Source organism: Falco rusticolus, chromosome 8 (genome assembly GCF_015220075.1).
Source record: "Falco rusticolus isolate bFalRus1 chromosome 8, bFalRus1.pri, whole genome shotgun sequence".
Lineage (NCBI taxonomy): Eukaryota > Metazoa > Chordata > Aves > Falconiformes > Falconidae > Falco > Falco rusticolus.
The window spans coordinates 34,875,908-34,901,783 of NC_051194.1; the positions used below are offsets into that span (position 1 = coordinate 34,875,908).

The following is a 25,876-nucleotide window of genomic DNA, read 5'->3' on the forward strand; positions in this document are numbered from 1 at the left end:
ACATGAAAGCTGCTATGCAGAATTCTCTTTACGCATCATGTGTAGTTTATTTTGTACAGACAATAGTTGTTAAGACATTTTTATATTAGTAAGGCCTGATTTAGTACTTATGCTCAATATTCATGACTATTTTGTCAAACTGTATTAAAGGATTTAACCTCAAAATTCCCAGGTGGGAGAGATAAGAACTATCAAATGTCTTCGAGAGGGAAACCAAGAAGCATAATTTAGGAGACAGCAATGAAATCAAGCATTTGATATTCATGCCTTCAATAGACAAGCCAATCTCCATTAAAAACCAAAATCTGATTATTTAAGTTTTCTCTCTACTTCATAATTTAATCACTAGGATAACAACGCTATGTAAATTTAATTTCAGCAAAATAAAGTTACTAAGAATATCTATGCAACCCATGTAGGCATATATCATTTTATAAAAAAGCACTAAGAAATAGATTACATTTCACTTTTACAAGTAATGTGTCACATTTCTTCAAACTCAATACAAAACTGTGTTCACTGTATTCCAAAAATAAATGAAAAATATCACCATTCTATTCAATTTGTTTAATGTAAATTATCATAAAGCATTTCATTCTTCGTTGCCTCTTCTTGCTTATATGGGAACCTAATGAAGACTAACATTATATATTGCACCTAGGTCTCGCTTTGTAAGATGAGCCTAACCAATAAAAAAAAAAAAAAAAAAAAAAGGAAAAGCGTGAACCAGATGCCAGATCCATGGAAGTACGTAAGCTTTCTATTTGGAGTTAGATATATAAACATCCCAACAGTTCTGTATGCTTATATTTACAATTCCCAGGAAATGAAACACTCAAGGCACAAAACATTCATAAACACTCGAGCATCATGTGACTAATTGTAGCTAATTTTAATCACGTAAACAACAAGGGTCCATCCAATGCCACACTGAAGTAATTTCCCATTTAATTTCAGTCTTATTGAATTTCTGAAGGTAATTATAATTTAAACAAGGACTCTCTAATCCTATTGCTAAAGAAAATGCACCAGCAGATAAGACACATGTAGCTCTACAGCACACCATCTTTTAACCTTTCTTCACTATGAAACCAAACAACCAAGACAACACTTGTAATTCTACTTAACACAAAAGTTTTTTCAAACCTGCTTCAAAATGGCACACTCAAAAATAATGCACACAAATGTAATTCCTGATTTTCAACATGCACCCATCCAGAACAGGGCTAGGAAATGTTACAAATGCCACCACTGTCCCCATTACAGCACCCAGCCAATGAGTATGGAAAGCTCCCCAGGGCTCCCAAGGAAAAGCAGAACGGGAGAAGTCTCCATTCTGCAAGACGAACCTGGGAGACAGCAACAGGAACAGGGCTTGCTCCCTAAAGAAGAATTTCCAGTTGTGATACATGAACCTTGCTAAGCGCCTGAAAACAAATGTATTTTTGAGAACAACAATAGCTCAGCAAAAAAATACAAACTAGCTTTCAATTTACACGCCCTACAGAAACATCAGCTAAATCCAGGCTTCCTTCAATGACTCAAAGACCCTTTAAAATTCAGTGTTAACAGCCTTCAAAAAATGCCTATTCCTTCTGAGTCTGTTCAGACCTTCAAGTAAGATTTTTTTTTTTTCAAATTGCAGCCTTCTTAAGACCATCACTATCCTCTTGATGAAAATTCACCCTCAATTTCATAAAAAATGAAATCCATATAGATCCACAGATGCATGGGCTAAAGCCAACCAAGACTGTTTGTCATGCTGCTTCTGACACCAACACCCATTTCTTGGGTCATCAGAGTCCAGAGTCCTTGGGGGAGGTGTACAGTTGCCCGTAGTATCTTCTGCAGAAACTCCCCAGGGAGCCAAAAGTGACACCACCCACACACCTTTCCCAGCCCATATACTCCTGCCATTCTCCAGCTGCGTTGCCAGTATCAGCTGCAAAGAGATCCCCACAAAAAATGCAAGACAGACACTTAGCAGGCCAGGTGAGAAAAGGTCACAAAGGCCAAGAAAACTTTTGAGGTCAGAAAAGAAAAAAATGTAGTTTTTCCATCCTAAATCCCTTCTACACAGAACTGAAGAACAGGTTATTTGGAGCTTATTTGGCATACCTTTTACTAAAAATAAACACTGCTGTCCTCTCTTCTCAGAAGACCCCACACATCTCTCAGAAGCTGTGATGGAACTGAATCACACAGCCCAAGAAAGGCTTCTTCCAAGCAGGATTATCAACATGCTTATTGCTGAATATTTAATCTTTCAACTTCTAATTAGTTAAAAGGAAAAAAATAATAATTACCAAACCCTTCTAAGCAGTACTGAAATAAGAAATGGGTGTGCAAATAATACAAGAGAGAAGTCCGGTATGGAAACAGGTTTATGTTTCAAACTACATGCTAAAATGATCAACTAAAAACCAAAAAGACAAATACTTCTGGACTTCGCCTGAAGCATCATAACACAAAATCAGACTTAACTGACAGCAAGCAGCTACTTACCAATATCAGTTGAATACACCCCTGATAGATAGTCCTGTACTTCACAAACAGCAGAATCTCCTCTCAAATTCTGACATGCATCATCTACAGTGTCATACTTCCAATACATGCCAGGTTTTACACACTGACATTTCACATTTTTCTCCTGACAGTTCCTTTACTAGCTAACTCCAACACAGATGATTGAAGCCAGAGCAAATGGTGCCATTTCTCTACATTTTTGGTACAGAGAGTAAATTTGGTGTAACAAGCGGCATTTGTACCCCTAAGCAAAGTGGAATACTGCCTTTGCGAGGTCAGATCCAACTAATTTTACAGAAGTAGAGTCATGCTCCTTCCAGAACACACGTACCCCAAAGGTAGATAAGACCCGGCAATGTGCCTCCGGTGGAAGTGTGCCCAACGGGCGAGTCTGGGCTCCCCTTTGCTCCACAAGAAACTAAGTGGCAGGACTCCACCATCACTTCCAAAGTGAACAGCACCACATCCTCTGTGGGAATTACCCAGACTCAGAAAAGAGCGCAAAATACAACAAGGCCCTCACAAAATCTGCTGCTGTGCAAAGAACATGCTCCAGAGCCCTTATGTACTCCTTATGCATAAAGCCAATGAGTTGAGATGTTCTATTTAAGCTAGCAACCAAAATTTTCTCAACAAGGAAAGAAAAAAAATAAGAGCAAAGGAGTAGTTCATATCAATATCTCCGATGAACATGGAAATCAACCAAACAAAATACACCCAAGCAATCAGTTAAAGTAATGAGGAAAACATCTGTGTATATATTCTCATTAAAACAAGCTACATGTGAAAAGAAATCCAGCAACTACATTACTAATCACATTAAAGAAACAACAAAACACTAATGTTACTTCTCCCATGAGTTACTTTGAAACTTTTCCAGTATATTTTTTTGCATCGCTCAGAATCCACTTCATAGAAAATGAAGAAATAAAAATACAGACTTGGTTCTACAAGCACAGGTTCAAGTTTAGCTTTATTTCTTTCATATCATGAGCAGAGTCATGGTCTTCACTGTACAAAACAAAATAACTTACTTTAATTTTAAGCTAATTAACAACACTTACACAGCAGTCTAGACAAGACATTGTTGACTTAAATCAAAATTGTTTGAGAGAAGACTGGCTGTACAGCCACCATGGACTCATTTGGAGAACATATCTTCAACCCAATAGGTTTTATTCCCCCAACATCTCTTCAGTTTTAGGAAAAGCAATTCCAATTTCAAGACACAGGCCTTCTCAGCTACAACTTTTCTACCTGCCTGCCTTCACTTTCCCCCTTCTGCACCACAAATCAGCTATTAAATCCTAAATAAATGGAATGGGTAGCACTTAACACAGGAGCCACAAGGGTACGTGGGCTCCTATCTCCTGTTTAGAGGCCTGTTTAAACAGGAATTAAAAGACTAAATGCTTCTGTGGATTTAGGCCCAAAAGCTCAGATCTGCAAACACAGGTACATGGCAGAGCAGTGTCAGAGGTGACCCCGGACCAGCTGCACAGGCCCTGGAGAAGCTCTCCAGCGACAAACACCCTTTTCAGAAGCTGGCTAGCGAGACGCAACAGCCTGAACACAAATTGGGCAACTCTCCCTTGTACTCATCTTCGGAAGCCCTGAAGCTCTTCTGGTTTTACGTTCTCTGTCTTTGCACCACCCTCGTGCAACTAAAAGCAAGCCACAGCCTTTGGGTCCAGTCTGCTTTTAGACATAAAAGTATCTCTTTCAAGATACAGCCACTGCCCGGAGCACTGGCATTACCTCAACGCGGGTGTTTGTTTCACAGCACATAACCGGACAACATGACCACCTCCAGGTCAAACGCCAGCATGGCGAAGCCAGCATTACCGGACAACATGACCACCTCCAGGTCAAATGCTGGCATGGCGATGACAGCATGGCGATGACAGCCGGGAGCACATCTCCTCCAGACCTACCCCTCAGCCCCGGTGTGAGGGGCCATAATTCCTCTTAATTTTAGGAACTGCTTAAGTACCATCCTTGTGAGTGGCATTGGACGCGCCTTTGTTTGAGCAGCGTACTGAAAATTACACCCACGATGCCTTCAAAGTATTACTCATGCCTTTTGACGAGCGAGGCCACCAGCTCCGAGGCTGCCGCCCCCTCCCCTGGCCTCAGGGCTGCCACACCGCCCCTCACCGCGGGGTCCACGCCACGGTGTCCCCGACGGGCCCGGGGTAAGACATCGAGGAGTGGGGTGGGGAGTCTCGACCCCCCGGCCCGGCCGCCCCCGGCCCCGCTCACCCTTCTTGTCCATGAGCCACATGAAGAAGAAGCAGGGCGCGAAGCCGATAGGCCCCCAGAAGACGAGCAGGGCGATGTCCCAGCCGCTGAAGCCGAAGGCCAGGCGGGCCGAGTTCTGGATGGGCCCCCAGCTGTTCCACACCAGGCCCTGCGCGAAGCCCAGCAGCGAGAAGAGCAGCAGCACCAGCCACCGCCGCCCGTAAACGCGGCCCGCCAAGGGCGCCAGCCGCCGCACCGGCACCGCCGGGCCCCCCGCCGGCCCCCGCGGCTGCGGCCGCCGCCGCTGTTGCTGCTGCTGCGGCGGCGGCGGCAGGAGGGGCTGCCGCTCCTCCGCGCTACTCCAGCCCAAGCCCATCTGCGGGGGCCCGCCGGGGAGGAGGGGACGGGGGCAGGGACACCCACACTTCAACCCCCGAGCGCGGCGGCGCTGCCCCGGCCCAGCACAGCCGCATGCGCGGTCGGAGACGGCCGGCGGCCGCCTCCTTCCTCCGCCGGCGAGGGGAGGAGGGAAGCGGCGCCAGGGAGGAGAGCCGGGCCCGTTGCCCGCGGGGAGGGAGCCGCGCTGGCGGCCGGCCGGGGCCTGTGCGGGGCGGGGAGGCCGCCGCCCAGCGGGGAGCGGGGTTCCGGGGCAGGAGCGGGGCGGCCCGTGGGAGGCGCCGCTGGGGCCCCGGGTGTCACCGGCGGGGTCGGGGAGCCCCTGCCTCGGGGCCACCGTCAGCCCCGGCCGTCACGGCTCCGCCCCGCGCGGCAGGGTGCAGCGGGCCTGGCGCTCTCCCGGGCCGGGCTCCCCCCTCCGTTAGTGAGGGCGGTGCCGCCGAGGGGAGCCCGCCAGAGCCGCCCCGGAGGGAGAGCCGGAGGAGCATGGCCGGGGCGGGCAGCCGCCGTCCTCCCGCGCCGGGTAGGTGCTCCTCGCCCCTCCAGCTGCGGAGGGCGCTGCCGTCCTGGGCCCGACTGCGCGGCGAGGCCCGGCCCGGCAGCACGGCTGGGCTCCGCTGGGCCGCGGGCCGGCGGGCGGGAGCGGGGAGGGGGCGAAGCGGGGGCGGGAGCGGGGCGGCCGTGCCTCTGCTCCGGCTCCTCCTCCGAAACGTCCCCCCCGGCCGCCGGCCCGTTCCCGCTGCGGTGGCCGGGGCAGAGGCGAGCCGGCCCTTCAGCCGGCGCGGGGGCCGCCATGCCGGTGAGCGCTGCCGCGGCGCTTCTCCGCGCTCTCCGTCATTTTGACGGGAGAAGTAGATTGTCCTTGTGGTGAGGTGGATGCAGGGCAGCCGTGGGCCGAACCGTGGGGGGAAAGTAGTAGTTTTTTACAGCCTGCGCTGAAATCCGTGGTAAAGTAATTCGGGTGAATATACCGTCATGTGGGCTACGCGAAGCTCATTAGAAACTATTATCATTAAAAAGATTGAAGTATATATCAGAGCCGTTGGGTTGTGTGGGTATCTGTATATCTGCCATCTGCGCGTGTCATAAAATTAATGGCTCGTGTGCTGCACAATGCTTCATCTTCCCGGCAAAAATTGGGTATTTCGGTTTGGCTTGCTTAGGCGTTCTGCCCAGAAGTCTGGAGGCTGGCCCGACCGATGTGCCTGACCGGGGAGCACTGGGCAGCGGGTCGGGCCTGAGACCCGCCGTGGGTGCCGCTCTGGGTGCCGCTCGGCGGCGTGGAGGGAGGTGGGGTGTCTGCCGGGCTCCACGGTGCTGCCAGCACCAGGGGTCTGCAGCCACAGGTACACGCTGCCGTGACATCCTTCCCCAGACATTTGGACCGTGCATTTTGTTCAGCCCACACAGCTTTGTTGGTTAGGCCGAGGTCCGAATCAGAAGTTGCACTGAAGGTGCAAAATGAATTTTTACCCATTGAAGTCAGCAGAACTGTGATCAAAAAGAAAATGAGATTTTTGTCTAGAAAAGTTAAGGAAATTCCCCAGGAAAAATAAAAGTCATGCACAATTAAATAATGGGATGGACACACATATATACGGATAGTATCAAACCAATTTGAGCTTGCCGTGTACAACTGTAATGACAAAAATGCTGTAAAAAATAGAGGACAAGATTCAGATATGGTCCTGACCGATGGATTTTCCAGTAGGGGTTTGGGGCTCCAAGTAAGATTAATTCCCTGTTTTACTAGGTCTTTTTTGTACATTACCACCTCAGCATAGTTCAGCCCATGCCAAAATGATCTTTCAATTTAAAATGGCTATGTTACTAGTATAATTTAAGTGATTCAGTGGCATTGTGCCAAAGAAAAAGTGCTGTCATTTGCAGAAGTAAACAAAGTGAAAAAATATTTATCTCTTTGAACATTTTTCTATTAACTGTAGTAGTTGTGTTTCTTCGTTGTTCTAGTGGCAGAAAGCCCACCCAGAAATAAGGCAAGTGGGGCTTTGCAGTGTCCTTTAACTGCAAAACTTGCCTCATACTAGCTGTGTAGTAAAACAAAAACTGGAACATAAGCAGGATAACTCTGATAACTTGTCCAAGTCACCCCATCTTATGATGGGTTTAAAGATATTTTCACTTGTGTGGGTCAGCAAGAAAGAGAAATTTCTGAGAAAGAGCAACAAAAGAAAGGAGCTGTCAAAATAGGCTCGGAAAATCTAGGTGTATTTATTGCTGACATAATCATGATTTAAATAATTCATTTTAATTGCTTGATTTGAAATCGCTTCATCTTTTCATGGCTTCACAACCCATATGCGCATCTTTCAGTCATGTCCTGACCTTTTCTATTCCAGCTATTTAATTAACACAGTGTAATATTCTGTGTGAATTATTCTTGTTTGCAGGATATGGTGCTGTTTAAATTTGTTAATGTAAAGGAGCAGTGCATTGTTGATAAACTGTTGGAAACCAAATTAGCTTTATCTTGCAGCTAGCTGATTGCATTATTTCACTCATGGGTATAATACTTCTCTAAATATGCTAATTTCACTCTTTTTCTCCATGTGGTGACATTTTTACTGTTCTCATTACTGACATTTGTAATATTTGGGGTGGGGAAATCTTTTCTTGCTTTAACCTCATTATAATGTAGCTAAAGAGATTTGAATATTATCAGATGAAGTGCACATATATTCAGGCAAGTGGAAAGATTATTTTTTCTCCTGGCCCAGAACTTTCACGCCTTTAGCAAGACTTGCGTGGACTTGATGGTGTCTGGACCCAAAACTGTGATACAGAAGCCCATCTAGTTAATAATTGCCCAACCATAATAGTGTATCCATTGATAGGTGCCTCCGTTTCAAACCTGAAAGCTCTCAAGGTGGTTGCGTCTCTGTATTCATGCCTGAAACCTTCTGGAATTCATCTTAGGAGGAGCTGGTGGCCAGGAGCTCTGATAGACTAGTGGTGACAAGTAAAAATTATATGGCTGATGCTGTTAATTGCCGCCAAATGCTCATCCCATCCCTGAGGCAGGCCTGGCTGTTCCGCTTATGAGTTGGCGCCTAGACTGTGCTGATTTAAGCCTGGCTTATTAAGATAAACTGAAGGTTTTGACAGGTTGGTTATAACCTCGAGGTATCTGGAGATTCTAATTCAGCTTAAACACACCTGTGATGTAATGGCTGAGCTGAGTCCAATCCAGGAGAGTATCCCCACCATGGGTCAAACCCCAGCTCTTAGCACATTAGGAAGTGCCATTTGCTCTCTCCAGTTTTCAGGGTTTTGACAGATTTGCTCTCCCATGTGGCTTTCTTCAGAGAGGTTCAACGAGCTTCAGCATCCCCTTGTTTCTCATGCCTCTCTCCCAGCAATTCCTAACACCATGTGTACAGTCATGTACTTTCTTGTATCAACTCATATCTTGCAATCTGACAAGTAGCAATTGATTGCTTACCCTAAAAAGGCTAGAAGCATTTTGGCACAACATGGTCAGGACCCGAAATTCATTCAAAGATTCGAAAGTGGCATTTAGCCAGTTCTGAGTTTCCTTCCAGCATCCAAAAAGAGGCCTGTTTTCCAGGGATTTCCCTCAACTTCTAGACTTCAGCTGGAGTTGTGACAGTGTAGTTTGAGAGCTGCCATAAACAGTACTAGTGTAGCAGAGAGCTGGAATGGTTCTCTTCTTTACACCCCTTGTCTTGAACAACGCTTTTGAAGGTGAGCGTGTGAGGTGTGAGCAAATCCTGTTCTTCCCTCATTGACTTTTGACATCCTTTTCCTTTTAGTAGCTTAGGAACAGGTTGTTTGGGATCTGAGCTGTTTTGGGCTCGGTTTGGGCACCTTCCAGTCTGTGCATTTTGTACCTTTCAGCATCTTTTCTCACCTTTCTTTTTTATTGAGAGGCAGGTAGACTTCCAGCTCTAACATCATATAATGATTTCCTTGTACTTCAGGAGGAAAATGCTTTTACAGTGTTTCCTTTTTCTTTTTACTAGTATCAACAAGGAACAAAAATACAGACACATCTTCAGCTTATGAAAGCGGAACAGGTTTGTTCTTAAATTTAGATGTCAGTGGTATCCAGTGGGCATTCTTTTATACCTTTTGTTTGCAGGCTGAGTATATACACATTGCAAAGTGACTGCTGTAGTGGTGATGACTTCAGATTTGCGGTGAGCCAGAGCCCGTTGCTAGGTCCTGTAGGGAGATGTGGGGTAGCTCCTTTTTCTTGTGGAGTCCACCTTTGTGGCTGGCCAAGGAAATCAGTCTCACCAGATCACCCGTAGACAACACTGTAAGTTCTTTGCTGTAGCTCTCAAAAGGAGTATGCAAAAGTCACACCTGACTTGGGCTTTGAGTACATTTAAAGCATTTTGTACTCCATTTCTGCTTGTTCTGCCATTCATCACCTGCTTAACGATGAACATGCAGATAATGATTGTATCTTTGAGGGGGAGGTGGAAACTGCATGATGTCTTTCGTCCAAACTCATTTTGATGGCTGCTTCCCTACCTCACTGAGACAGCCCTCAGGCTCAGCATCTTGGGTATTTTAGGGACATTATTTTGAAGCTCCAACATCAGCAGGCTACGGTCCTTATGTTCTTTCATTTTATTCAGGGCCACTGACTGCAAACAACATCAGTAGAGTATTTTGCATCCCAAAGTTGTGTTAGGGAAATCCTGCTTCAAAGACTGATGGTTTTCTGTCTTCCTGAAAACCTGAGAATTATGAAAATGAACAGATTCACGTGAGGATGTTAGGCTTGAGTTGGGAATACAAGGTGAAAATCACCTGTCTCATTGGGCTAGGACTGCCTCCGTGCAGATCTCATTGTCCCTGATGCCAGCAAGAAGAGCTAGTCACAGTGCTTTGGTACTGGTCTGCCCGTTGTGTCACTGGTGAATATGTTTCTCATTTCTGATCAGACTTTGTAATTGTTTTCCTATTGTCTTAGACTGAAGCTGCAAGGAGTAGTTTAATAATTGCTCTGATATAATTCATGATGTAGGCATTAAGGAGTTTGTTTCTATTGTTCTGGCTAGTCACGCTTGGCTGTCATGCACTAGGTATGCTGTGTGCTCTTCAAATGGGTCTTCTGAAGACCTCACTGGGGGTACGTGTTTGGGATCAGGTCCATATTGAAGATGTAATGCTCACAAAATGTTGTGTCTCTGTTTGGTAATGTGACTCTTTGTCATGTAATTCTGTGTAGAAAGAAGAGGCTAAATGGATTATTTCCAGGTCTGTGTTTTTCTGAACAGGGGCATATGTGATTTAAGATTAAATTATTATATGCTTTGTGATCACAGACGCTATGAGATTGATTGGGAGTAGAGATGGTAGCACCAGAGTTTGATTTCTATTAGAGTATTTCAGCAAGAGTGATGGTAAGGCAGTTTGGATGTCTTGGCATTTTGTGCAACTTTAACTTTTTACAATTTTATTGTTTTGATAATGTTCAGGGGGTTATCTTAAAATTCCAAGTATCATGTGCTTTTGAAGACTGGATATAGAAGACAGTATTGCTTCTAATACTAATACTCAATTTGTCAGTGGTTGATGTAGTGACATTAATGTTGAAAAGGAATCTGAAAATACTGAAACTCCTTTACTGAAAGGACTTTTACAAATATACTAATAGGTTGACAAATACTGAGTTTTCTTAAATTTTGCATCTTGCAAAGAACTTAGCAAATTCAAAGCAGCAGTACTGGCATGGTTTCTTCTAAAATTAAAGGTCACCTTCAGTTTCCAGAAAAGCAGGTGCAGCCGATTAGAACAAGAGTTCTTGCACATCTGAGTGGAGACTTGGGCCTTGATCTTTTCTGATATTTAGCTCTTGGTGTTTACAGATAAAGAAACTTTGCAGGCAGTTGTTACTTGAAAAAGAAAAGAGAAAGAAAATCTCTGGAGGGAAGATGGTAAAGATACATTGACACCACTAGCAGCAGCTTGTTGTATTGTAAAGTTGTGAAAGATAAGCTTCTATGTAACAAGGCTGTGCTTTTTCAGTAAAAACAGTTTCTTTTATCTTTAATATTTATATTAAAAAACAGAACCTAACAGTAATGACATGTTAAAGTTGAAAATTAAATTAGAAGAGCTTGGTAGTTCACATTTTGGTGAGCTGTATTAGGCTGAATGTATCCTTAGCTCTACGTTACGTCAAAGCAAGAGTTTATGTTCCTTGTAAGAACCCCAAGATGCAAAACATACAGTTAAGTTTTTCACAGACAAATTTCATGTTGCTACATGACAACCTTTATAAAGAGAAATAGCAACGTGAAACAAAGGTTAAGCTCACTTCTGCTTGTTTTAGCCCTGCTGAAAGAATTTGAATAATATAAACAGATGCAATAATAGCCATGCTTTTTGTTTAATATTCCTATAGTAATGGCAGTCTCTGAATCTAATACCCTGGTTGTGCATGTTGGTTATTGTGCACTTCAGAAACTGTTCTTGAGGTTCACATGCTAGGTCTCTCTGTTTTCTTTCAATTCAATAATTTATGTAATTCCAAAATACTTCTTTTATTCTTTTGAAGTGTATTGTAATTCTGACAATTATACCTCTAAGTGACTCAGTCATTAATCATAATTTGTATCCTATGTAGCATAATAGTGAACAAAGTCATGCATGCTTCCACCGTAACCCCATCAAATGCAAAAGGCTCAGTTGTATTATTGACTATTTATTACAATGGCTTTTGGGAGAAAACATATTTTTAAAATACTATTGACTATCACTACAGTAGCTTATGGAATAATGGTTTATTTTAGAAGATTTTGATTCTTTCATTGCTGTCATTTTGAAGTTCTTACCAGGCAAGTTTGCAGGATAGGACAATAAAGTCATAAATGGTTACAGTTTCTGACAGTGAATTTAATATAGTGCATTCATATTTACTGCTAATAAGGAATAGGAAAAAAAAAGAAATAAACTTTACTTAAAACATGAACAAATTCTTTTTTTCTTAGAAATATGGATGTTGATTCCCTGATGTACCAGTTCCCTTACCTTCAATCGTAATGTTATATTAGTATTAAGTTTTGTATCAGATTTCCCAGCTGTTAGGAAATGTTGTGAAAAACGTGTATCAGTGTGGATGAGGTATTGGGAAGAAATGGCTTTTGCTATTACATCCCTTAGCAGCAGGTGGGTGTAATTTACACCCCAAACAGACAGAAAGGTAGAATTGTAGCAGCCTAGCTTAAGGAAGAACTGCCTTTCCTTTGGAGAAACTTTTGTATCCTGATGGAAGGTTTTGATCAAAGACCATAGTCCTTTCCTCCAAAATAAAATAAAATAAAATACCATTTATCTGACGAGTGCTGCAGTTTCATTGTGTTTCACTTTGCTTTCAGCAAATTTACCAGTAATATATGTATAAAGTTCATTGGAAATACATCTACTATGACTTCTGTCAGTTGTACATATCCTGCTGTTCCTGGGTTTGGCAAGTGGGAGTGTGTATTTCAAGTGGCAGAAGATGCAGGCAGAGGCTGTAAGGACAAGGAGGGAAAGGAAGGCTTTGCTTCCACTAGAAGAGACCAGAGGAGCTGAGGTCATTCAGCATTAAGTTAGTTCGTTGAAAATTGACACGGCTGTGTTCTAAAAGTGCGCTACGGAACTGGAGGAGAAGAGACAACGGGCATGAAGCTGGCAGGGGGTTCAGGAGGAGCTTTCTAGGAAGAGCTCTAAGGGATTTACGGAGGAATTTCATAAATGTACACTTGAGATGGTCTGCTGTCATTTACAGCAGGGGTGGGAAGTCACTCCCAGTGCTGTATTCTGGGCTCAACCTCTTACTCCACCCCTAAGAAGTCTGGCAGCTATTTTCTTTTCTCTATCAGAGGGACAGTTTGAGGTTTGAGGGCATAGCCCACACTCTTATCTTGCTTCATGTCTTGAGTCACTCACACTTGGTGTAAGAAAAACTGTGAGATGCTCAGCCCTGCCACAGGAGGACTGTAAAGTGCATGAAAATACAAATTCCTCTTCTGGCCTCTTTCTTTTCTTTTCACACCCTCCTTCCACAGTAGCAGACACAGAGGGCAAGGAAGGGTGTGTTGGCTTCAGGCTACCAGAGTAAGCTTCAGGTGCCAGTCTTACAGGTGCAGACCAGTCTATCCTGAGAGGCTACATGGGACTGCTAACTATCCTTCACTAGCCAAAATATCTATGCAAATCTAGGTTAGATGCCCCCCAGCTATGCTGCAACTGCAGTATTGGCATTCCCACAGTCAAAAATAATAGTAACAGCAATAAAGTGGTCAGGAAGTATTACCTAAATGTTCATGTGATAAATCCTGAAACTACTTGTGTATATTTAGATGCATCCTGTTTGCCCAGAGTAGGCTGATTATAGTGCATAATGTTGTAATCACATGCAGATTATTTGAAGTTGTTTTTTAATCTACAGAGTTAATGTAGTGTGAAATCATTAAGTCTGACCTCCAAACCAAGTCACTTCTCTTTGGTTTGGGGCATTTCCCCATGCTCCCCCATACCTTCTCTTTCCCACTCCTAGTTGTTGGATAGTTAAGATTTTGGAGGTTAGTTCATTTTTTGAGTGACCCAGCTGCACTGTGTTAATGTATTCAAAATGCCAAATTTTTCTTTTAACTTTTTGTATTTTTTTTTAAGAAATAAGGATAATGAAACATTACAGATTTACAAGAAAAACAATTTGACCGTGTTTATACCAAATACGTTACCAGGATTTCCTTGTACTCTTTCAGAAAAAAATTTTAATACCTCTCAATTAAGTCTCATATTTAAGCAGCAGGGTGTTTTGGCAGAAGCCCGCTACAATGTACTAATGAACTCTTCTAATACACTAAATTATTTTCAATGAATGACAGTACATTTAGCTTTTTAATGACAGTACATTTAACTTCTGAACAACTTTGATCAAGTCCAATTTTGTCAGACTGCCTGCTGTGTTAAAACTCTTTATTCCCAAACCCTGCTCAGTTATTCAGAAAAATTGTTAATCAGAAACATTAAATTATTTTCTATCTTAGAAGCACAAAGTGTGCTGGAAAGTATACGTAGCCAATTCATCGCTTTTCTTTTACCTGCCCTCAGTACTGAGTCTGGATGAGTCTTCATATTTGACAACATTTCATGTAAAAATGACTGGAGAGCTTTGGGTTTTTAATTGGAAGATCTCTGTTTTGCAATGTGTTATCATTCTAAAGAACACCTACGTTTTTCGCCAATTATATAAGCTGTCACAGTCACAAAACTTGAGCTAAAACTTCATTCGTTTTTTCAGTTCCTGGTTGGATTCTATACATGTGTTGTGTAAAGTCAAAACATGAGACAAATTATTCCTGCTTCCTTTTGTACTGTGAAGCCACATCATTTGTTGAGGCTGATGGAACTAATTTAAAGTATTCCTTTTCTCTTTTGGATCAGAGTACAACAGAGAAAATGAAGACTCCAACAGAGCTTTTCTTTTCAAAGGGAATATGCATTTCTGTTCTCTCCGGCTACCTGCTCTCCCATAGGAATTTGATATGTAATGCCCAAGATGTGCCATAGATACTTTGTTTCTTTGCAACACATTTTATTTATATACCTTTTACTTAATGCACAGTTGTCCAAACTGTATGCACTTACATATGCTGTACAGCCTCGGGTTTTGCCTAGGAACCAGTTATCATCAATTTCGGGTTAGGAAGTGCCGAGAACCAAGAGCCCCGCTTATGAGGTCTTTGTGAAGCTATGACAACAATAACTAAGGAAAAGGTTATTATTATTTTAAACTACAGATTTTTCTTCTAATCTGTCTTCCAAGAGCTATCTTCAGATATCTCTTAATTACTTTTAACCACTCCTACAGCATATAGTTCCATCTGAAATCTCTGTTGGTCATGAGCAGAGTTCTTCAAATTATCATAACATCTATTTGATGTAGTATATGATATTTACCTTCTATCATGTGCCTTCTCTCTAACAGGTGTTCAGATATGCATGAAAAATATGGGGAAAGAATTATGTTTAGCTGACTGCTGTTCTCAGTAAGGAATACATAAAACTGAAGCAAGACAAACAGTCTTCGCACAAAATCAGCAAGAATCCCCATTTCTTTGCAAAAAAAACCCTGATGTTTATTTATCTAATGCTTTAAATTTTCTAAAACATTTCAAACTTCATTGCTGATTATATCATGTATTGTATGTGATTATCTCTATCAGGAAAAGATATATTCTCATTTAACAATGATTTTAATACTGTTTGAAGATAGGGATGATAAGCATCTTACTACGACAGACTGTCTTCTTTCATTGTTTCTAAATTTTGTAGAGAAATAGGTTTACAACTGATTAAAGTGTGATGACATGACAAAACCCCCCAGATAACATTCAGTAGAGGATAGGCTCTTTAGTCTTAACTGTGGTTTTTTGTTTGGCGTTGATACAAACTCTCCCAGTAGCTTTAGCTCTGAGCTTCCTACTGTATATTCACTGTGGTGGAGACCACACCTTTCGAAAGCACAATATGTATGTGGAAATCACATGAGAAAGCCACACCACATCAACAGTTGGCTTCAGTGAGCCTTCCTGTCTCTCCGAGTAAAATTTCTGCTTTTAGCTCATCCCAACTGTTGACTGACATTACAGGAGAAAACTGAAGCTTTTGCAATAAACTCACCTCTACACAATCCTCCAAAAAAGTGCCACCAATTTCTTGCATTTCTTTGGATTTACATCCTCTAAAAATAATTAAATGTAGTGCCATTAAAACAAGAACAATCGAGTAGTCAAAAAGACAGCCGTGGGGTGATAAATTTAGCTTAAGCAGGTATAATTTCATTTTTATGAATTGGAAAATCTGAAAGGTATGTAAGGCCAGCCAGCTCCTGCATCGTGAAAGCTGCCTCTGTATGAGACTATAATCGCATGGAATAAAGACAGAAGTTTTATAAACGCCATGCAAGTGTTCGGATCTGGACCGAGTCTTGCCTTAGGCTTTGAACAGCATCACTGTGAAAAAACGTGCTGAGCTTTAACCTTTTACCATGTGTAAAGCCAGCTCCTGGTGGCTGCCCCAGCACGTGCCGTTGTGTCTGCAGATGGCCTTCCTGCCTTCTCTGGACTTGCTCTCGCTAGGTATACTAACCTATTGCTCAGGAACCCCCAGAGATCCCTTTCTAGGGGTAGGGAAGACCATATGGTAAGACATACGGTCCCTGTGAGGCCTCCTTATGTCCTGGTTGTGCAAGTTGCTGGAGCGTGAGACTGAAGTCCAAGTGTCATAGATATCTCTGTGTCACAGCAACACCATCCTGTCAAGTGTTGCTCTGCATATGAGAGGAGACATGGAAAACAAACCAAACCCCAAACTCCCTCCTATCATCTGCCTTAAAAAAAGGAAGCCATTTAAAAATTTTATGTTCTATGAAGAAACAAATATTGGAGGTCTTTCGTTTTAAAGCTTCAAGGTGGAGTTTTCATGAGTGAAAGGAGAGAGGGATTTAGTTTCCCTGAAAGTCCTTGGGAGATGGGACCCCTTGACTGTAGGAAGCCCCGATGCTGATACCTCCCACTGAATTTGTGTGAAGACAGCAACTTAATTCAGAAAACTAAAAAGTACAGCTATGCTGGAGTATAAACTCTGTCAAAAGGGGAACTCAGAAAAGATACCAAAGACATACAGCATACAGCATGCACAGAGCTCCTCTTATTCCTGCCATTCACACTTCAGCATTCATATATTTTAAACTGTTATGTTTTAAACAGTCCTAAAGACCTTGTTCCTGCTTGGTTCTCTTCTGTGTTTCCCCCAGCTGGCTCCGCAGGGCTGCCCTGTGTCTGGCTGGTTCTCCACTACCTGTCCCACCAGCCACACACAGGAAGGAGTGAGAGGCAGCATCAGCACCCAGCAGTACAGGGAATATTCTTGCCCTGCATTTATTTAACCCATCGCGCATATCAGGCTATAATTTGACCCCTAAATAGAGTGAGTGAAATGGTTGGTTTGTTTTAAATGAGCAGCTAGGAGTCATGGGGAACCATACCTATCGATTCAGTATGTTAAATCTTAGGCATTATACAGACACAAATTATGGATGAGTTAACTTCAATAGTGGTTAAAATAATGAATGGATTTTTTTATGATCCAGAGTTGTAGTCCACTGCTTCAGCTCTATGGAGCTGTTACGTTGTTGGTTTTTTTTTAAGATCGGGTTTTCCTTCTCAATATGTCCCTAAAGAAAAGTAGTTCTGAAAGTGCTGAGTTTATTCAAGGTTGCCAGCATTTCAGCTTGACAGTTTCAGTGGGGCATATAAATCTCTAAACAGCAAAGGAGTAAATGGAAATCTTGGGTTAGTTTAGTTCTTGGATTGGCACAATTTCCTTTTTCTAAAATTCTGTAGATGAAAAGAAATTTTAAAACACTTTAAAAATACCAGTTGTTTTGGTTATGCTGCTATTCCTTGTTTAAATCGAATGCATAGGAGCCTGGTTTGCCATCTCTGACAGTGCACTATGCTTCTTGGAAAGAATCCCATGCAGAAAGACTGTTACTCATAAAATTTATGTTCTCTAAGCTCTGGACATTATTTGTAAGGTTTTTTTATTGTTAGCCTAATTCTAAATAGTTTTGCTACAGCGCTTTATTGCCTAAGCTACAAGTGAAAATTATAAGCACACACATATTTTTATTTTTATTTTTACATTTTGTGTGCTAATACACTGCTTTAAACCTTAATTCAGTGTAAGAATGTTCTTTCAGCATTTGCAATAGAAGTCTGACTTTAAAAAATCTACAAATGTAATAAAAAGATAAACCATAAATGAAGGTGTTCTTAATGTTTCCTGTGCTGTGGGAGATGGGAGGTAACGCTTAATATATCATAAATCATCTGTCTAAGCTGTTGGTTTACTTTCTTTACATAGGTGAAGATGTCAAACCGTTTACTCCTGAGCAAACCAAGGAAATTGTGATGTCTCTACAGCAACCTGCAGTATTCTGTAACATGGTTGACGACTGGCCAGCCCTGCACTGGAATGCAAAGTACCTTTCTGCAGTGTTGGATGGAAAGATAGTCCAGTTTAGGCTAGGGCTGAAGACAGTGGATTTAGGTGAGACTGAGGTGGACAGGCATTACATGTCACAACTCTCTTTTTTAGCTTCTTCAATCATCTGCCTCTCTGTTGTCACTGTTTACTCTCTAATGTATTGCTTTTAGCCGCATGCTTTGTTTTTAGAACATGGGATTTTGGGCGATAGTGGAACTCTCTCTTTCTTGCATGTTTATTCTCAGTAGGAAGCCTGGTGGGTAACACGTGTAAGAATCAAGTGTCTCAGTTCTCTTTCCTTGCTTTGTAGCATGTGTGTTTGGTCCTGGTCTTATACATGATTCAGTTGTTCACATGAGCTGAGCTTCCATATCCACAAACCTGAGTGCATTAAAGCATTAGCCAATTAACCAGTCTATCTTGGGGTATTTTTATCTGTAAAATGGTGATAATTCTCACTTTCCTCCAGAGGTTTTGTAAGGCTGTAGTGGTTGTCAGTAATTTAAGGTCTTGTGATGAAAGATGCTGTAGTATAAAGCATTAAGAAAATCACTCAACACCAGTAAAATAATTTCAATCTAACCCTCCAAATTCACTCAGACATCTAGGAACACACCACGGGATAAAGACAATTTTTGCATTCAATTTTAAATACTACAACTTCATTTTTGTCTGTACCACACAATATAAGTCATAGTCAATCCATGGACAGAGAGAGTTTCATACCAGGGAGGGAAGACACAGGAAATGTGCTCCAGGGTGGCGATCTGCTAGTCATTTTAAGAGGTTCTGCATTGCTTTATTCATGCCCTGTACATCCTTCGCCCTCCTGACCACATACCAAAATACATTTTGCTGCGCACTTTCTCCCTTTTGCCTAAAGTATCTTATCTCCCTTCAGTCTCTTTTTTTCACTAGGCTAGACAAACCCAGTTCTTATAAAGTGTTCAGTATAAGTCATGTTTTTTTAGACCCCACGTAGCTATTCTTTCTGTACTCTTCCAACCTTCTTAGGTTGGACTACCTCTTTCTTAGAATGTAGGGTCCGCACAAAGACTCCAGATGAGGGTCTGCCAGTTCCTATGTAAGTGGTAGCATTACATCACATGATCTAACTTAACAACACTGTCAAATTTGCTTTCTTCACAGCGTCATGACCAAATTATTTCATGTTCAATTAGTGCAAGAGCAGTGATGAAAGTGAAAGAAGTGTTAGAGGGAAAATGCGTGGCATTTTAGGATTTCAGAGCATGTTACCAGCATGGATTAATGATTCCTGTGCCATTTCTGGGAAAACAGATGTTACATACTCACTTTCTACAGATGGGATAACTGAGGTGTAGAATTAATATGTTGATACACGTCTTCACAGCCATAGTTCAGTGAGGTATCAGCCAGTTCTTGCACTACATGTAAAAGGCATCCCATTGCCAATAGGGAAGACGTTGTATGTATGTGACATTTCCTTGATAACTTGTTAATACATCTCAGTTTTAATACACAAGGGTTACCAGGTAAAATGATAGTTTTGATGCTACTCTCCATTAATTAGTAGGTGCTTTTTGAGAGCCAAATGGGTATGCCAACTGGGAAAGTTTCTGATGAGACTGATGGAGTGTTATGTAGGAAAGTGATGGACTGATGCTACCAACCAAGTAGACAAGAATCATCACGTAACTATAGTCACTAGGAATATAGAGTGGATTTAAACTGACATTTGTATCTTGAAGTTACACCTATCTGTATCTTGTTTTTTCCTAAAGGCATCAACCCCTAGGCAGCAATCATTTTGTCTCCAGGATCCTCCATTATATGTGAATATGAGCTAGAAATGTCTTCAGGAAGATGGGTCGAACCTTCAGGGGTTGTATTATAACTGAATAAGACCTATGATGCTATAAAAGATTTGCATTGTAAGGATATATTAGTGAAGACATTAGCCAAGCCATCTCAGAGTCTGAAATAATGTAATACATTTCATGTACCGCTGTCATTTGGAAGATAGTTGATCTCACTCTTGTATGCTTAACATTGTTTTTCCACAAGGGCCTCTCTTTGTTATCACTGTTCGTGGTAACTTTCCAAGATGAAACAGAGGCAGTGATGTGGTTAGAGAAAGCAACAGGAGAATACAAGTAAAAATGCATTGATCTCTCTAAATATTCCTCCCATGTTTACAATAGATTAATTGCCTTAAGACTAGATGGGACCACTCCTGCCACTGAGCTGGAAACATGTACAAGAAAGAAACTTTCTGCTTGTAGGTATATTTTAGTGTCACTCTGAAATGGCTGTTTCAGAGTTTCTGAGATTATTTAAGCCATGAGGTTTATCCGGAAGATTCAAAACTATTTGAGACCTCTTACTATGACGACTTTTTTATCTTTCTTTAGTGCCACATCTGCAGCCTGGATGGGGATTCCCAAACTGAAGGTTCTGTAATACAAAGAAGTGAGAACTGTAAATAGGGCAACTTGGTGGGAGCTGCTTGGATGTTGTATTTGCTTTTCTTGTTAAGGAGCTTCCTGAAGCATATGGATGTGGAAGGCACACACACTTGAAACAGAAAACATAGCAGCTAGCAGTATTATTTGTGTGAATTATTTTTACCTACCTAAGTTTGTGTGTGTGATAGCATTCTGTCTGATTACACAAGTTAAACAGTATGTGGCTGTAAGAGGGGAAAAAATACAATCGGGGGATTAAGCATTGACAGAGATAAGATACCTCCAGAGAGAGTACCAGCATTCATTACAAGAACAATGAAGGTGCTATTAATCAGGAAATCCCTACCCATCTAGTTCCAGCCATGCTAGAAGATTTATTTTTCTGAGGTGGGATAAAGGGTGGGCAGCAACTACAGAAGTTGTGTTTCCGGCAGAGAAAATGCAGCATTCTAGCCCATCTATCTGATGGCCACCTGGAGCACACCAGCAATTACAAAGGGAGAAGAAAGCTTACACAAAACTGACTTCCATATGCAGATGTTTCTTAACTTTGACCATTTTCTCTGGTTGTGTAGTAAAAGGAATAAACAATGAGTTTACTGTCAAGAAGCTGGAGAGAACAAGAGGTTGTCATGCTGATCAGTTACGAGTCACAAGATCTCTGGAGGAAATTCCTCTTAGAGATGCTGGGTAGAGCTGATGCTGTCAGATATGCAGTTGGATAGAAAAGGGCTGCAACCTGGACATGTGCCCAAGAGGTTTTGCCACTAAGGGCAGCAAAAGAATTGAAGCCTCTGAGGTTTGATATAGAGAGGGACTGCAAAGGTGGCTATAGACTTAGCAGCTGAACAGGAGGCTGAAAATACAATATAAATACCAAACACTGAATAAATGTCACATAAAGCTGAGCTTTGGAGTTGGATGTGGATGGCCGGTTCTGTGGTTTGTGAGCGTGCCTGTGCTTTGTTATAGTATTAAGTGGCTATTCCTTTCTTGGATTACTCATTTAAATAATTTTAATTCCCCAGCAGCTCTAAATGAACATTTGGTTTTCTTTTAAATTTAAAGAAGTGGATGAGACATTTCACTTGCATTCTTACTGGAGCTTTAAGGTATTTTCTAAGGCTATTATCTTTTTTTCCTACACTTCCCTTAGTATACATTGGAAACACTGTCCTTCTGAGTAGAACAGAATTTGGCATCTGTTGGGATCAGGCCTTAACTGAGGAGGGAAGCTGTTTCCTCCAAAAAGCACTTCTTTCCTCTCTCCCTCCTGCTGGCTTCAATCTGTGGCATTAGGTGGGGGAGAGGAGGTCTGTCATGCCTTCAGATACCATGTCACCAGACAGCACTGGTAACTTACTTTAGACTTGCATCGTTTAATCTACAATTTATCAATTATAAAACCCTGTCGGCTTTTAGTCATGAAGTATTAGCAAACTGGTTAATTATGTTCTTGCTTTTAGCTGCCCAGTGCTAACATTTTCACCCTAGTTGCAGTCTATAAATCTAAGCAATCTGTCTAGATTGCCAAAACACATTTTTTATTATTATTTTTTTTCCATAAGCACCCACACTTTGGTACCGAACGAGTTCTAAATTAAACCAAGAACCCTGCTCTGAGGAGACGGTATCCTAGAAGGTAGTCTTGTCATTCATAGTTGTTTTTTTTTAAAGGAAGCTCGGAGTGAAATACACTGTGAGGTAGAAAGAGCATATTTCTTGCCTTTAAAACACTTGGTCCCAAGTTATCTTGGAAAATAGGCAGTGTCCTAAGCACTCTTTGTTCTCATCAAAATAATGCACATATTGAGCCGCCTGTGTCTTTTATCTAATTTTTCCATCAGACCATCAGTAAAATGATGTGCATTGTGTTAATGACTGGGTATCAGGAGAGGGCATTGGAGTGCAACACAGACAGGAATCAGGTGTAGGGGTTTTGGTTATTGCAGGTGATGTATATGTTTTGTATCCAGTTCTTAGGTAGGGAGCCCTTCTACTGCACAGACCCAGGTTGTGGATTGCTGAATAGTGGGGCTTATCTGACATTTTTAATTAATGAATTTGATCATGAGGGGAAGGAAAACCACTACCTAGGCTTCTACAATGGAAAATGGCAAAATGATAGTGATAAAGGTTTGTAAAAGCTCTGCTCCCGCCCAAAGGGAGTAAGAACAAATGTGTGAGACTCTATGGGAATTGCTGTGATAACAGAACAGGAGTGGTAAAGGACGAAGAGCTGCTGCTACACACCAGCGAAAGGATCCCATTTCTGAGCAGCTCCGTGCAAGTTACACAAGGTTAAATTGCAGCTCTGTCATTGTCAGTCATGCAGGCTGCAGTCATTTTTCCCCAGTAGTAGTTATAGTAATATCTTTTTTTTTTTTGACATGGGACAAGTCTCTTTGAAGTTGGCACAATTAGTGTCTGTGGGAAATGAAGATCTCTGATAAACCACAATTAAAGTATGCTGTGATGAGGGTTATCTTGCAGGCCTTCCAGGTGACCTGACCTTGAGCTGAAAGGCTGTATCAGTCAGCCTGACCAAAGCACGACGGGAGCAAAACACCGCTGGTAAATACCTTTTATGCCTGCCAAGGAACATCGCAATATGCTTTTGTCGGTCTCAAATGAAAAATAAGGACACACAGCATTTCAGATGGATCATTGGCATGCAGGTGGCTCCATAATTCCCTTTCTACGCATTACCGTGCCGATTTGGTTATTGCTTTAGGGCAGGGGAAAGGTGAACGTGTCCATCTTCATAAATCCACAGAGGCAAAGCAAAGGGTACACAAACACTTGTGTGCATATTTGCAGTTCACACTTAAGAAGGGAGATGAGGCAAAGGACAGGCTCTCAGTTTAGAGAACTCAGGCTTATTATTGAGTTACTGTGCTGAAGGATGCCTTGCACGTGAAGAGCAGTAACTGTTGGTGTGCTTTTACTTCAGAAAGTTGAAGGTAACAGCCATTTACTTAAACCTTAATGAAAAAACAATTGTCTCAAATTTTGATCATGAGTTAGGTGATGAGAACCATTTAATTGACTAGAGTCAAGCCACCTAGTCCCACTTCGTATCTTGTGTTGCATTTAACCAGAGCTGAGAAGGAAACTACTGGTTCTGTGTTCAGTGCTCACATAATATTTGGCTTTTCTTTTGTTTCTCTAGTTCCTCAATTTGAAACCAGGTGTAACTACGTGAAGGCGACACTTGAAGAGTTTTTGGCTTGGAGTTGTGGGCAGCCTTCTTCTCTCTCTGGACCATTCAGTTGTTACGAGTACTCCAAATACTGGGCTTATGCTGACTACAAATACATCGCCAGGATATTTGAACACAAGCCAGAATTTTTCCAGGTAAAGCATTAATATTATTTCTTCCTAATTTAACCATTGCACATTATCTAATGTAACTTCTGAAACCTCTGCTGCTATCCTCTGTCTGCTCCTTTGGCCATTTATTTTTAAATTTTGAAATAAAAACTATTGGTTCTCAGGCTAACGGGGAACTAGTACCAAATGACAGCCATCTAAAATTCTGGGTCTCCTTGTATGCTTAGAAACAACACCACAAGTGACAGAAACAACTACCAGATTGGCAGCACTCCCTTTCCCATTTAGCCCAGCATTGCTCTGTGACTGGGCAGGCTTGGGGAGCACCAAGTCAGTCATGCATGTGACCTCTGCAGCTGAACACCTTCCCTGCACCTCTGCTGGAACTGTGCACGTGAGGTGGGAATGGAGTGTGGAGGTGACAGGCAGCTGGCAGGCCTGGCATGCTGCAAACCTGAGACCCTGCTGCTGCCCCAGATCCACATTGTACCCAAGTGGTACCTAAATTAAGAGTTCCACTCAACAGAGAGGATTTGCTGGCATGTCACTTGTCATGACAAGGCTGTAACATGGTTTCACTGCGTGTCTACCTTGTGGCTCATTTTCTCAAGTAGCACAGTTCCTTCCCTTGATATCTTTAACGGTTTGCAAGGAGGAGTGATTCTGAGTCTGTGGGATTATTACACCTTGATTGTCTGTGAAGGCAGTAAAATACATGAAGTAACGTGTCCACTGAAGTACATAATCTATGGTTATTTCATACATACATAATCTATGGTTATTTCCAAATGCAGGTATTAGGACACCTACCTTGGATATTTTCTTTTACTTTCTCCACATCTGTCTGCTATTTCAATGTATTGGTTCATCTACATTCCCGATACTTGCAGGTTGTAAGAGGGCAAAATTAAGGATAGCTATGCAAAAGGTGCATTTTTTCAAAAGATATAAAGAATAGTAAATGAAGCCTTACTCATTTCTATACTTTCAAATCTGAAGATGGAATGATAATTTGTTGCAAACGCTTTATCCCTGGGATGACAGAGAGTATGAACTAATAAGCCCCCTCAAATTAATTATTTCCTCAGAAAGCACTTCCCATGCTCATTATATGTATTTTATTCTTTTATACCAGTAATATTAGTATTTTTCAGTGCTCACTCTTCTTACAGACCATCTCCTGTCCTGTTCTGTGGGTTGGAATGTGAGGTTTGGGCAGAGACACTATCTTACCTTTCTTTTTTCTCCCTTCCTAAGCACACTGAAACACAGCCAGGTTCACATGAACTTGGGCTGCACAACTGCTATACTGGGCCATGTTTTTTGAACTAAGTTGGGAGCTCCAGAGATGTTACAGGCTTCCCCAGATCTTGGAGTGACTTCCTCTGTCTGTGGTCCTGCCTTGGTCTTCCTCTCTTTCTGCCTTGACAAACCGCATTTTCCTGTGTTTTATGGCACAAGATAATAGCAGCTCAGAAGACCTGAACAGCCTGCTGTTTCATTCGGTCAGTAAAAACACACTTGAAGGAAACAGCCTTTTTGCTACCTCCTCTCCTCCTTGCCCCAACTCGAGAGTGAAATGGAGGTGCCAGGAGTTCCATTTCTGTGCAGGTGTCATGCCACAACCTCATCACCTGACCTATAACAAGCAGCAGATTGTACTGCAGTTTTAGAATAGACACATGTAATGGTTATGCCATGGATTTTTTTTTTTTAAAGCAGAATCTGGGAAGGAAAAAATTGATGGTGTTATGCAAGCAAATATGGTGTATGTCATCTGCCAGTTTCACAGGCATGGGAGTGAAATGCATCCATCAGTTCCAAAATCATATGGCTTTTGAAATACTGCTATACAATTTATACCAGCCAAAAGAGTTCTTTGTAGAAAT

General features: G+C 42.0%; 2 protein-coding genes across 4 annotated transcripts in view; one reads left to right on the plus strand and one right to left on the minus strand.

The window, feature by feature from the left end:
* SLC49A4 (solute carrier family 49 member 4) overlaps window positions 1-5,173 on the minus strand; it is a 67,996-nt gene extending 62,823 nt beyond the window's left edge. Inside the window, exon 1 of the mRNA XM_037396693.1 lies at window positions 4,789-5,173. Coding sequence (XP_037252590.1) covers window positions 4,789-5,143 — 355 coding nt within the window. The 5' untranslated portion in view covers window positions 5,144-5,173. The remainder of the gene's footprint in view (window positions 1-4,788) is intronic.
* A 44-nt stretch (window positions 5,174-5,217) lies between these two features.
* The window catches only part of HSPBAP1 (HSPB1 associated protein 1), a 38,093-nt gene continuing 17,434 nt past the window's right edge, over window positions 5,218-25,876 (plus strand). For 2 of the 3 annotated variants that reach the window (XM_037396690.1, XM_037396691.1), the window contains exons 1-3: window positions 5,218-5,686; window positions 18,085-18,270; window positions 23,827-24,011. In XM_037396690.1, the coding sequence (XP_037252587.1) occupies window positions 5,239-5,686; window positions 18,085-18,270; window positions 23,827-24,011 (819 nt within the window). In that variant the 5' untranslated portion in view covers window positions 5,218-5,238. The remainder of the gene's footprint in view (window positions 5,687-18,084; window positions 18,271-23,826; window positions 24,012-25,876) is intronic. The other variant, XM_037396692.1, reaches the window with a different exon arrangement.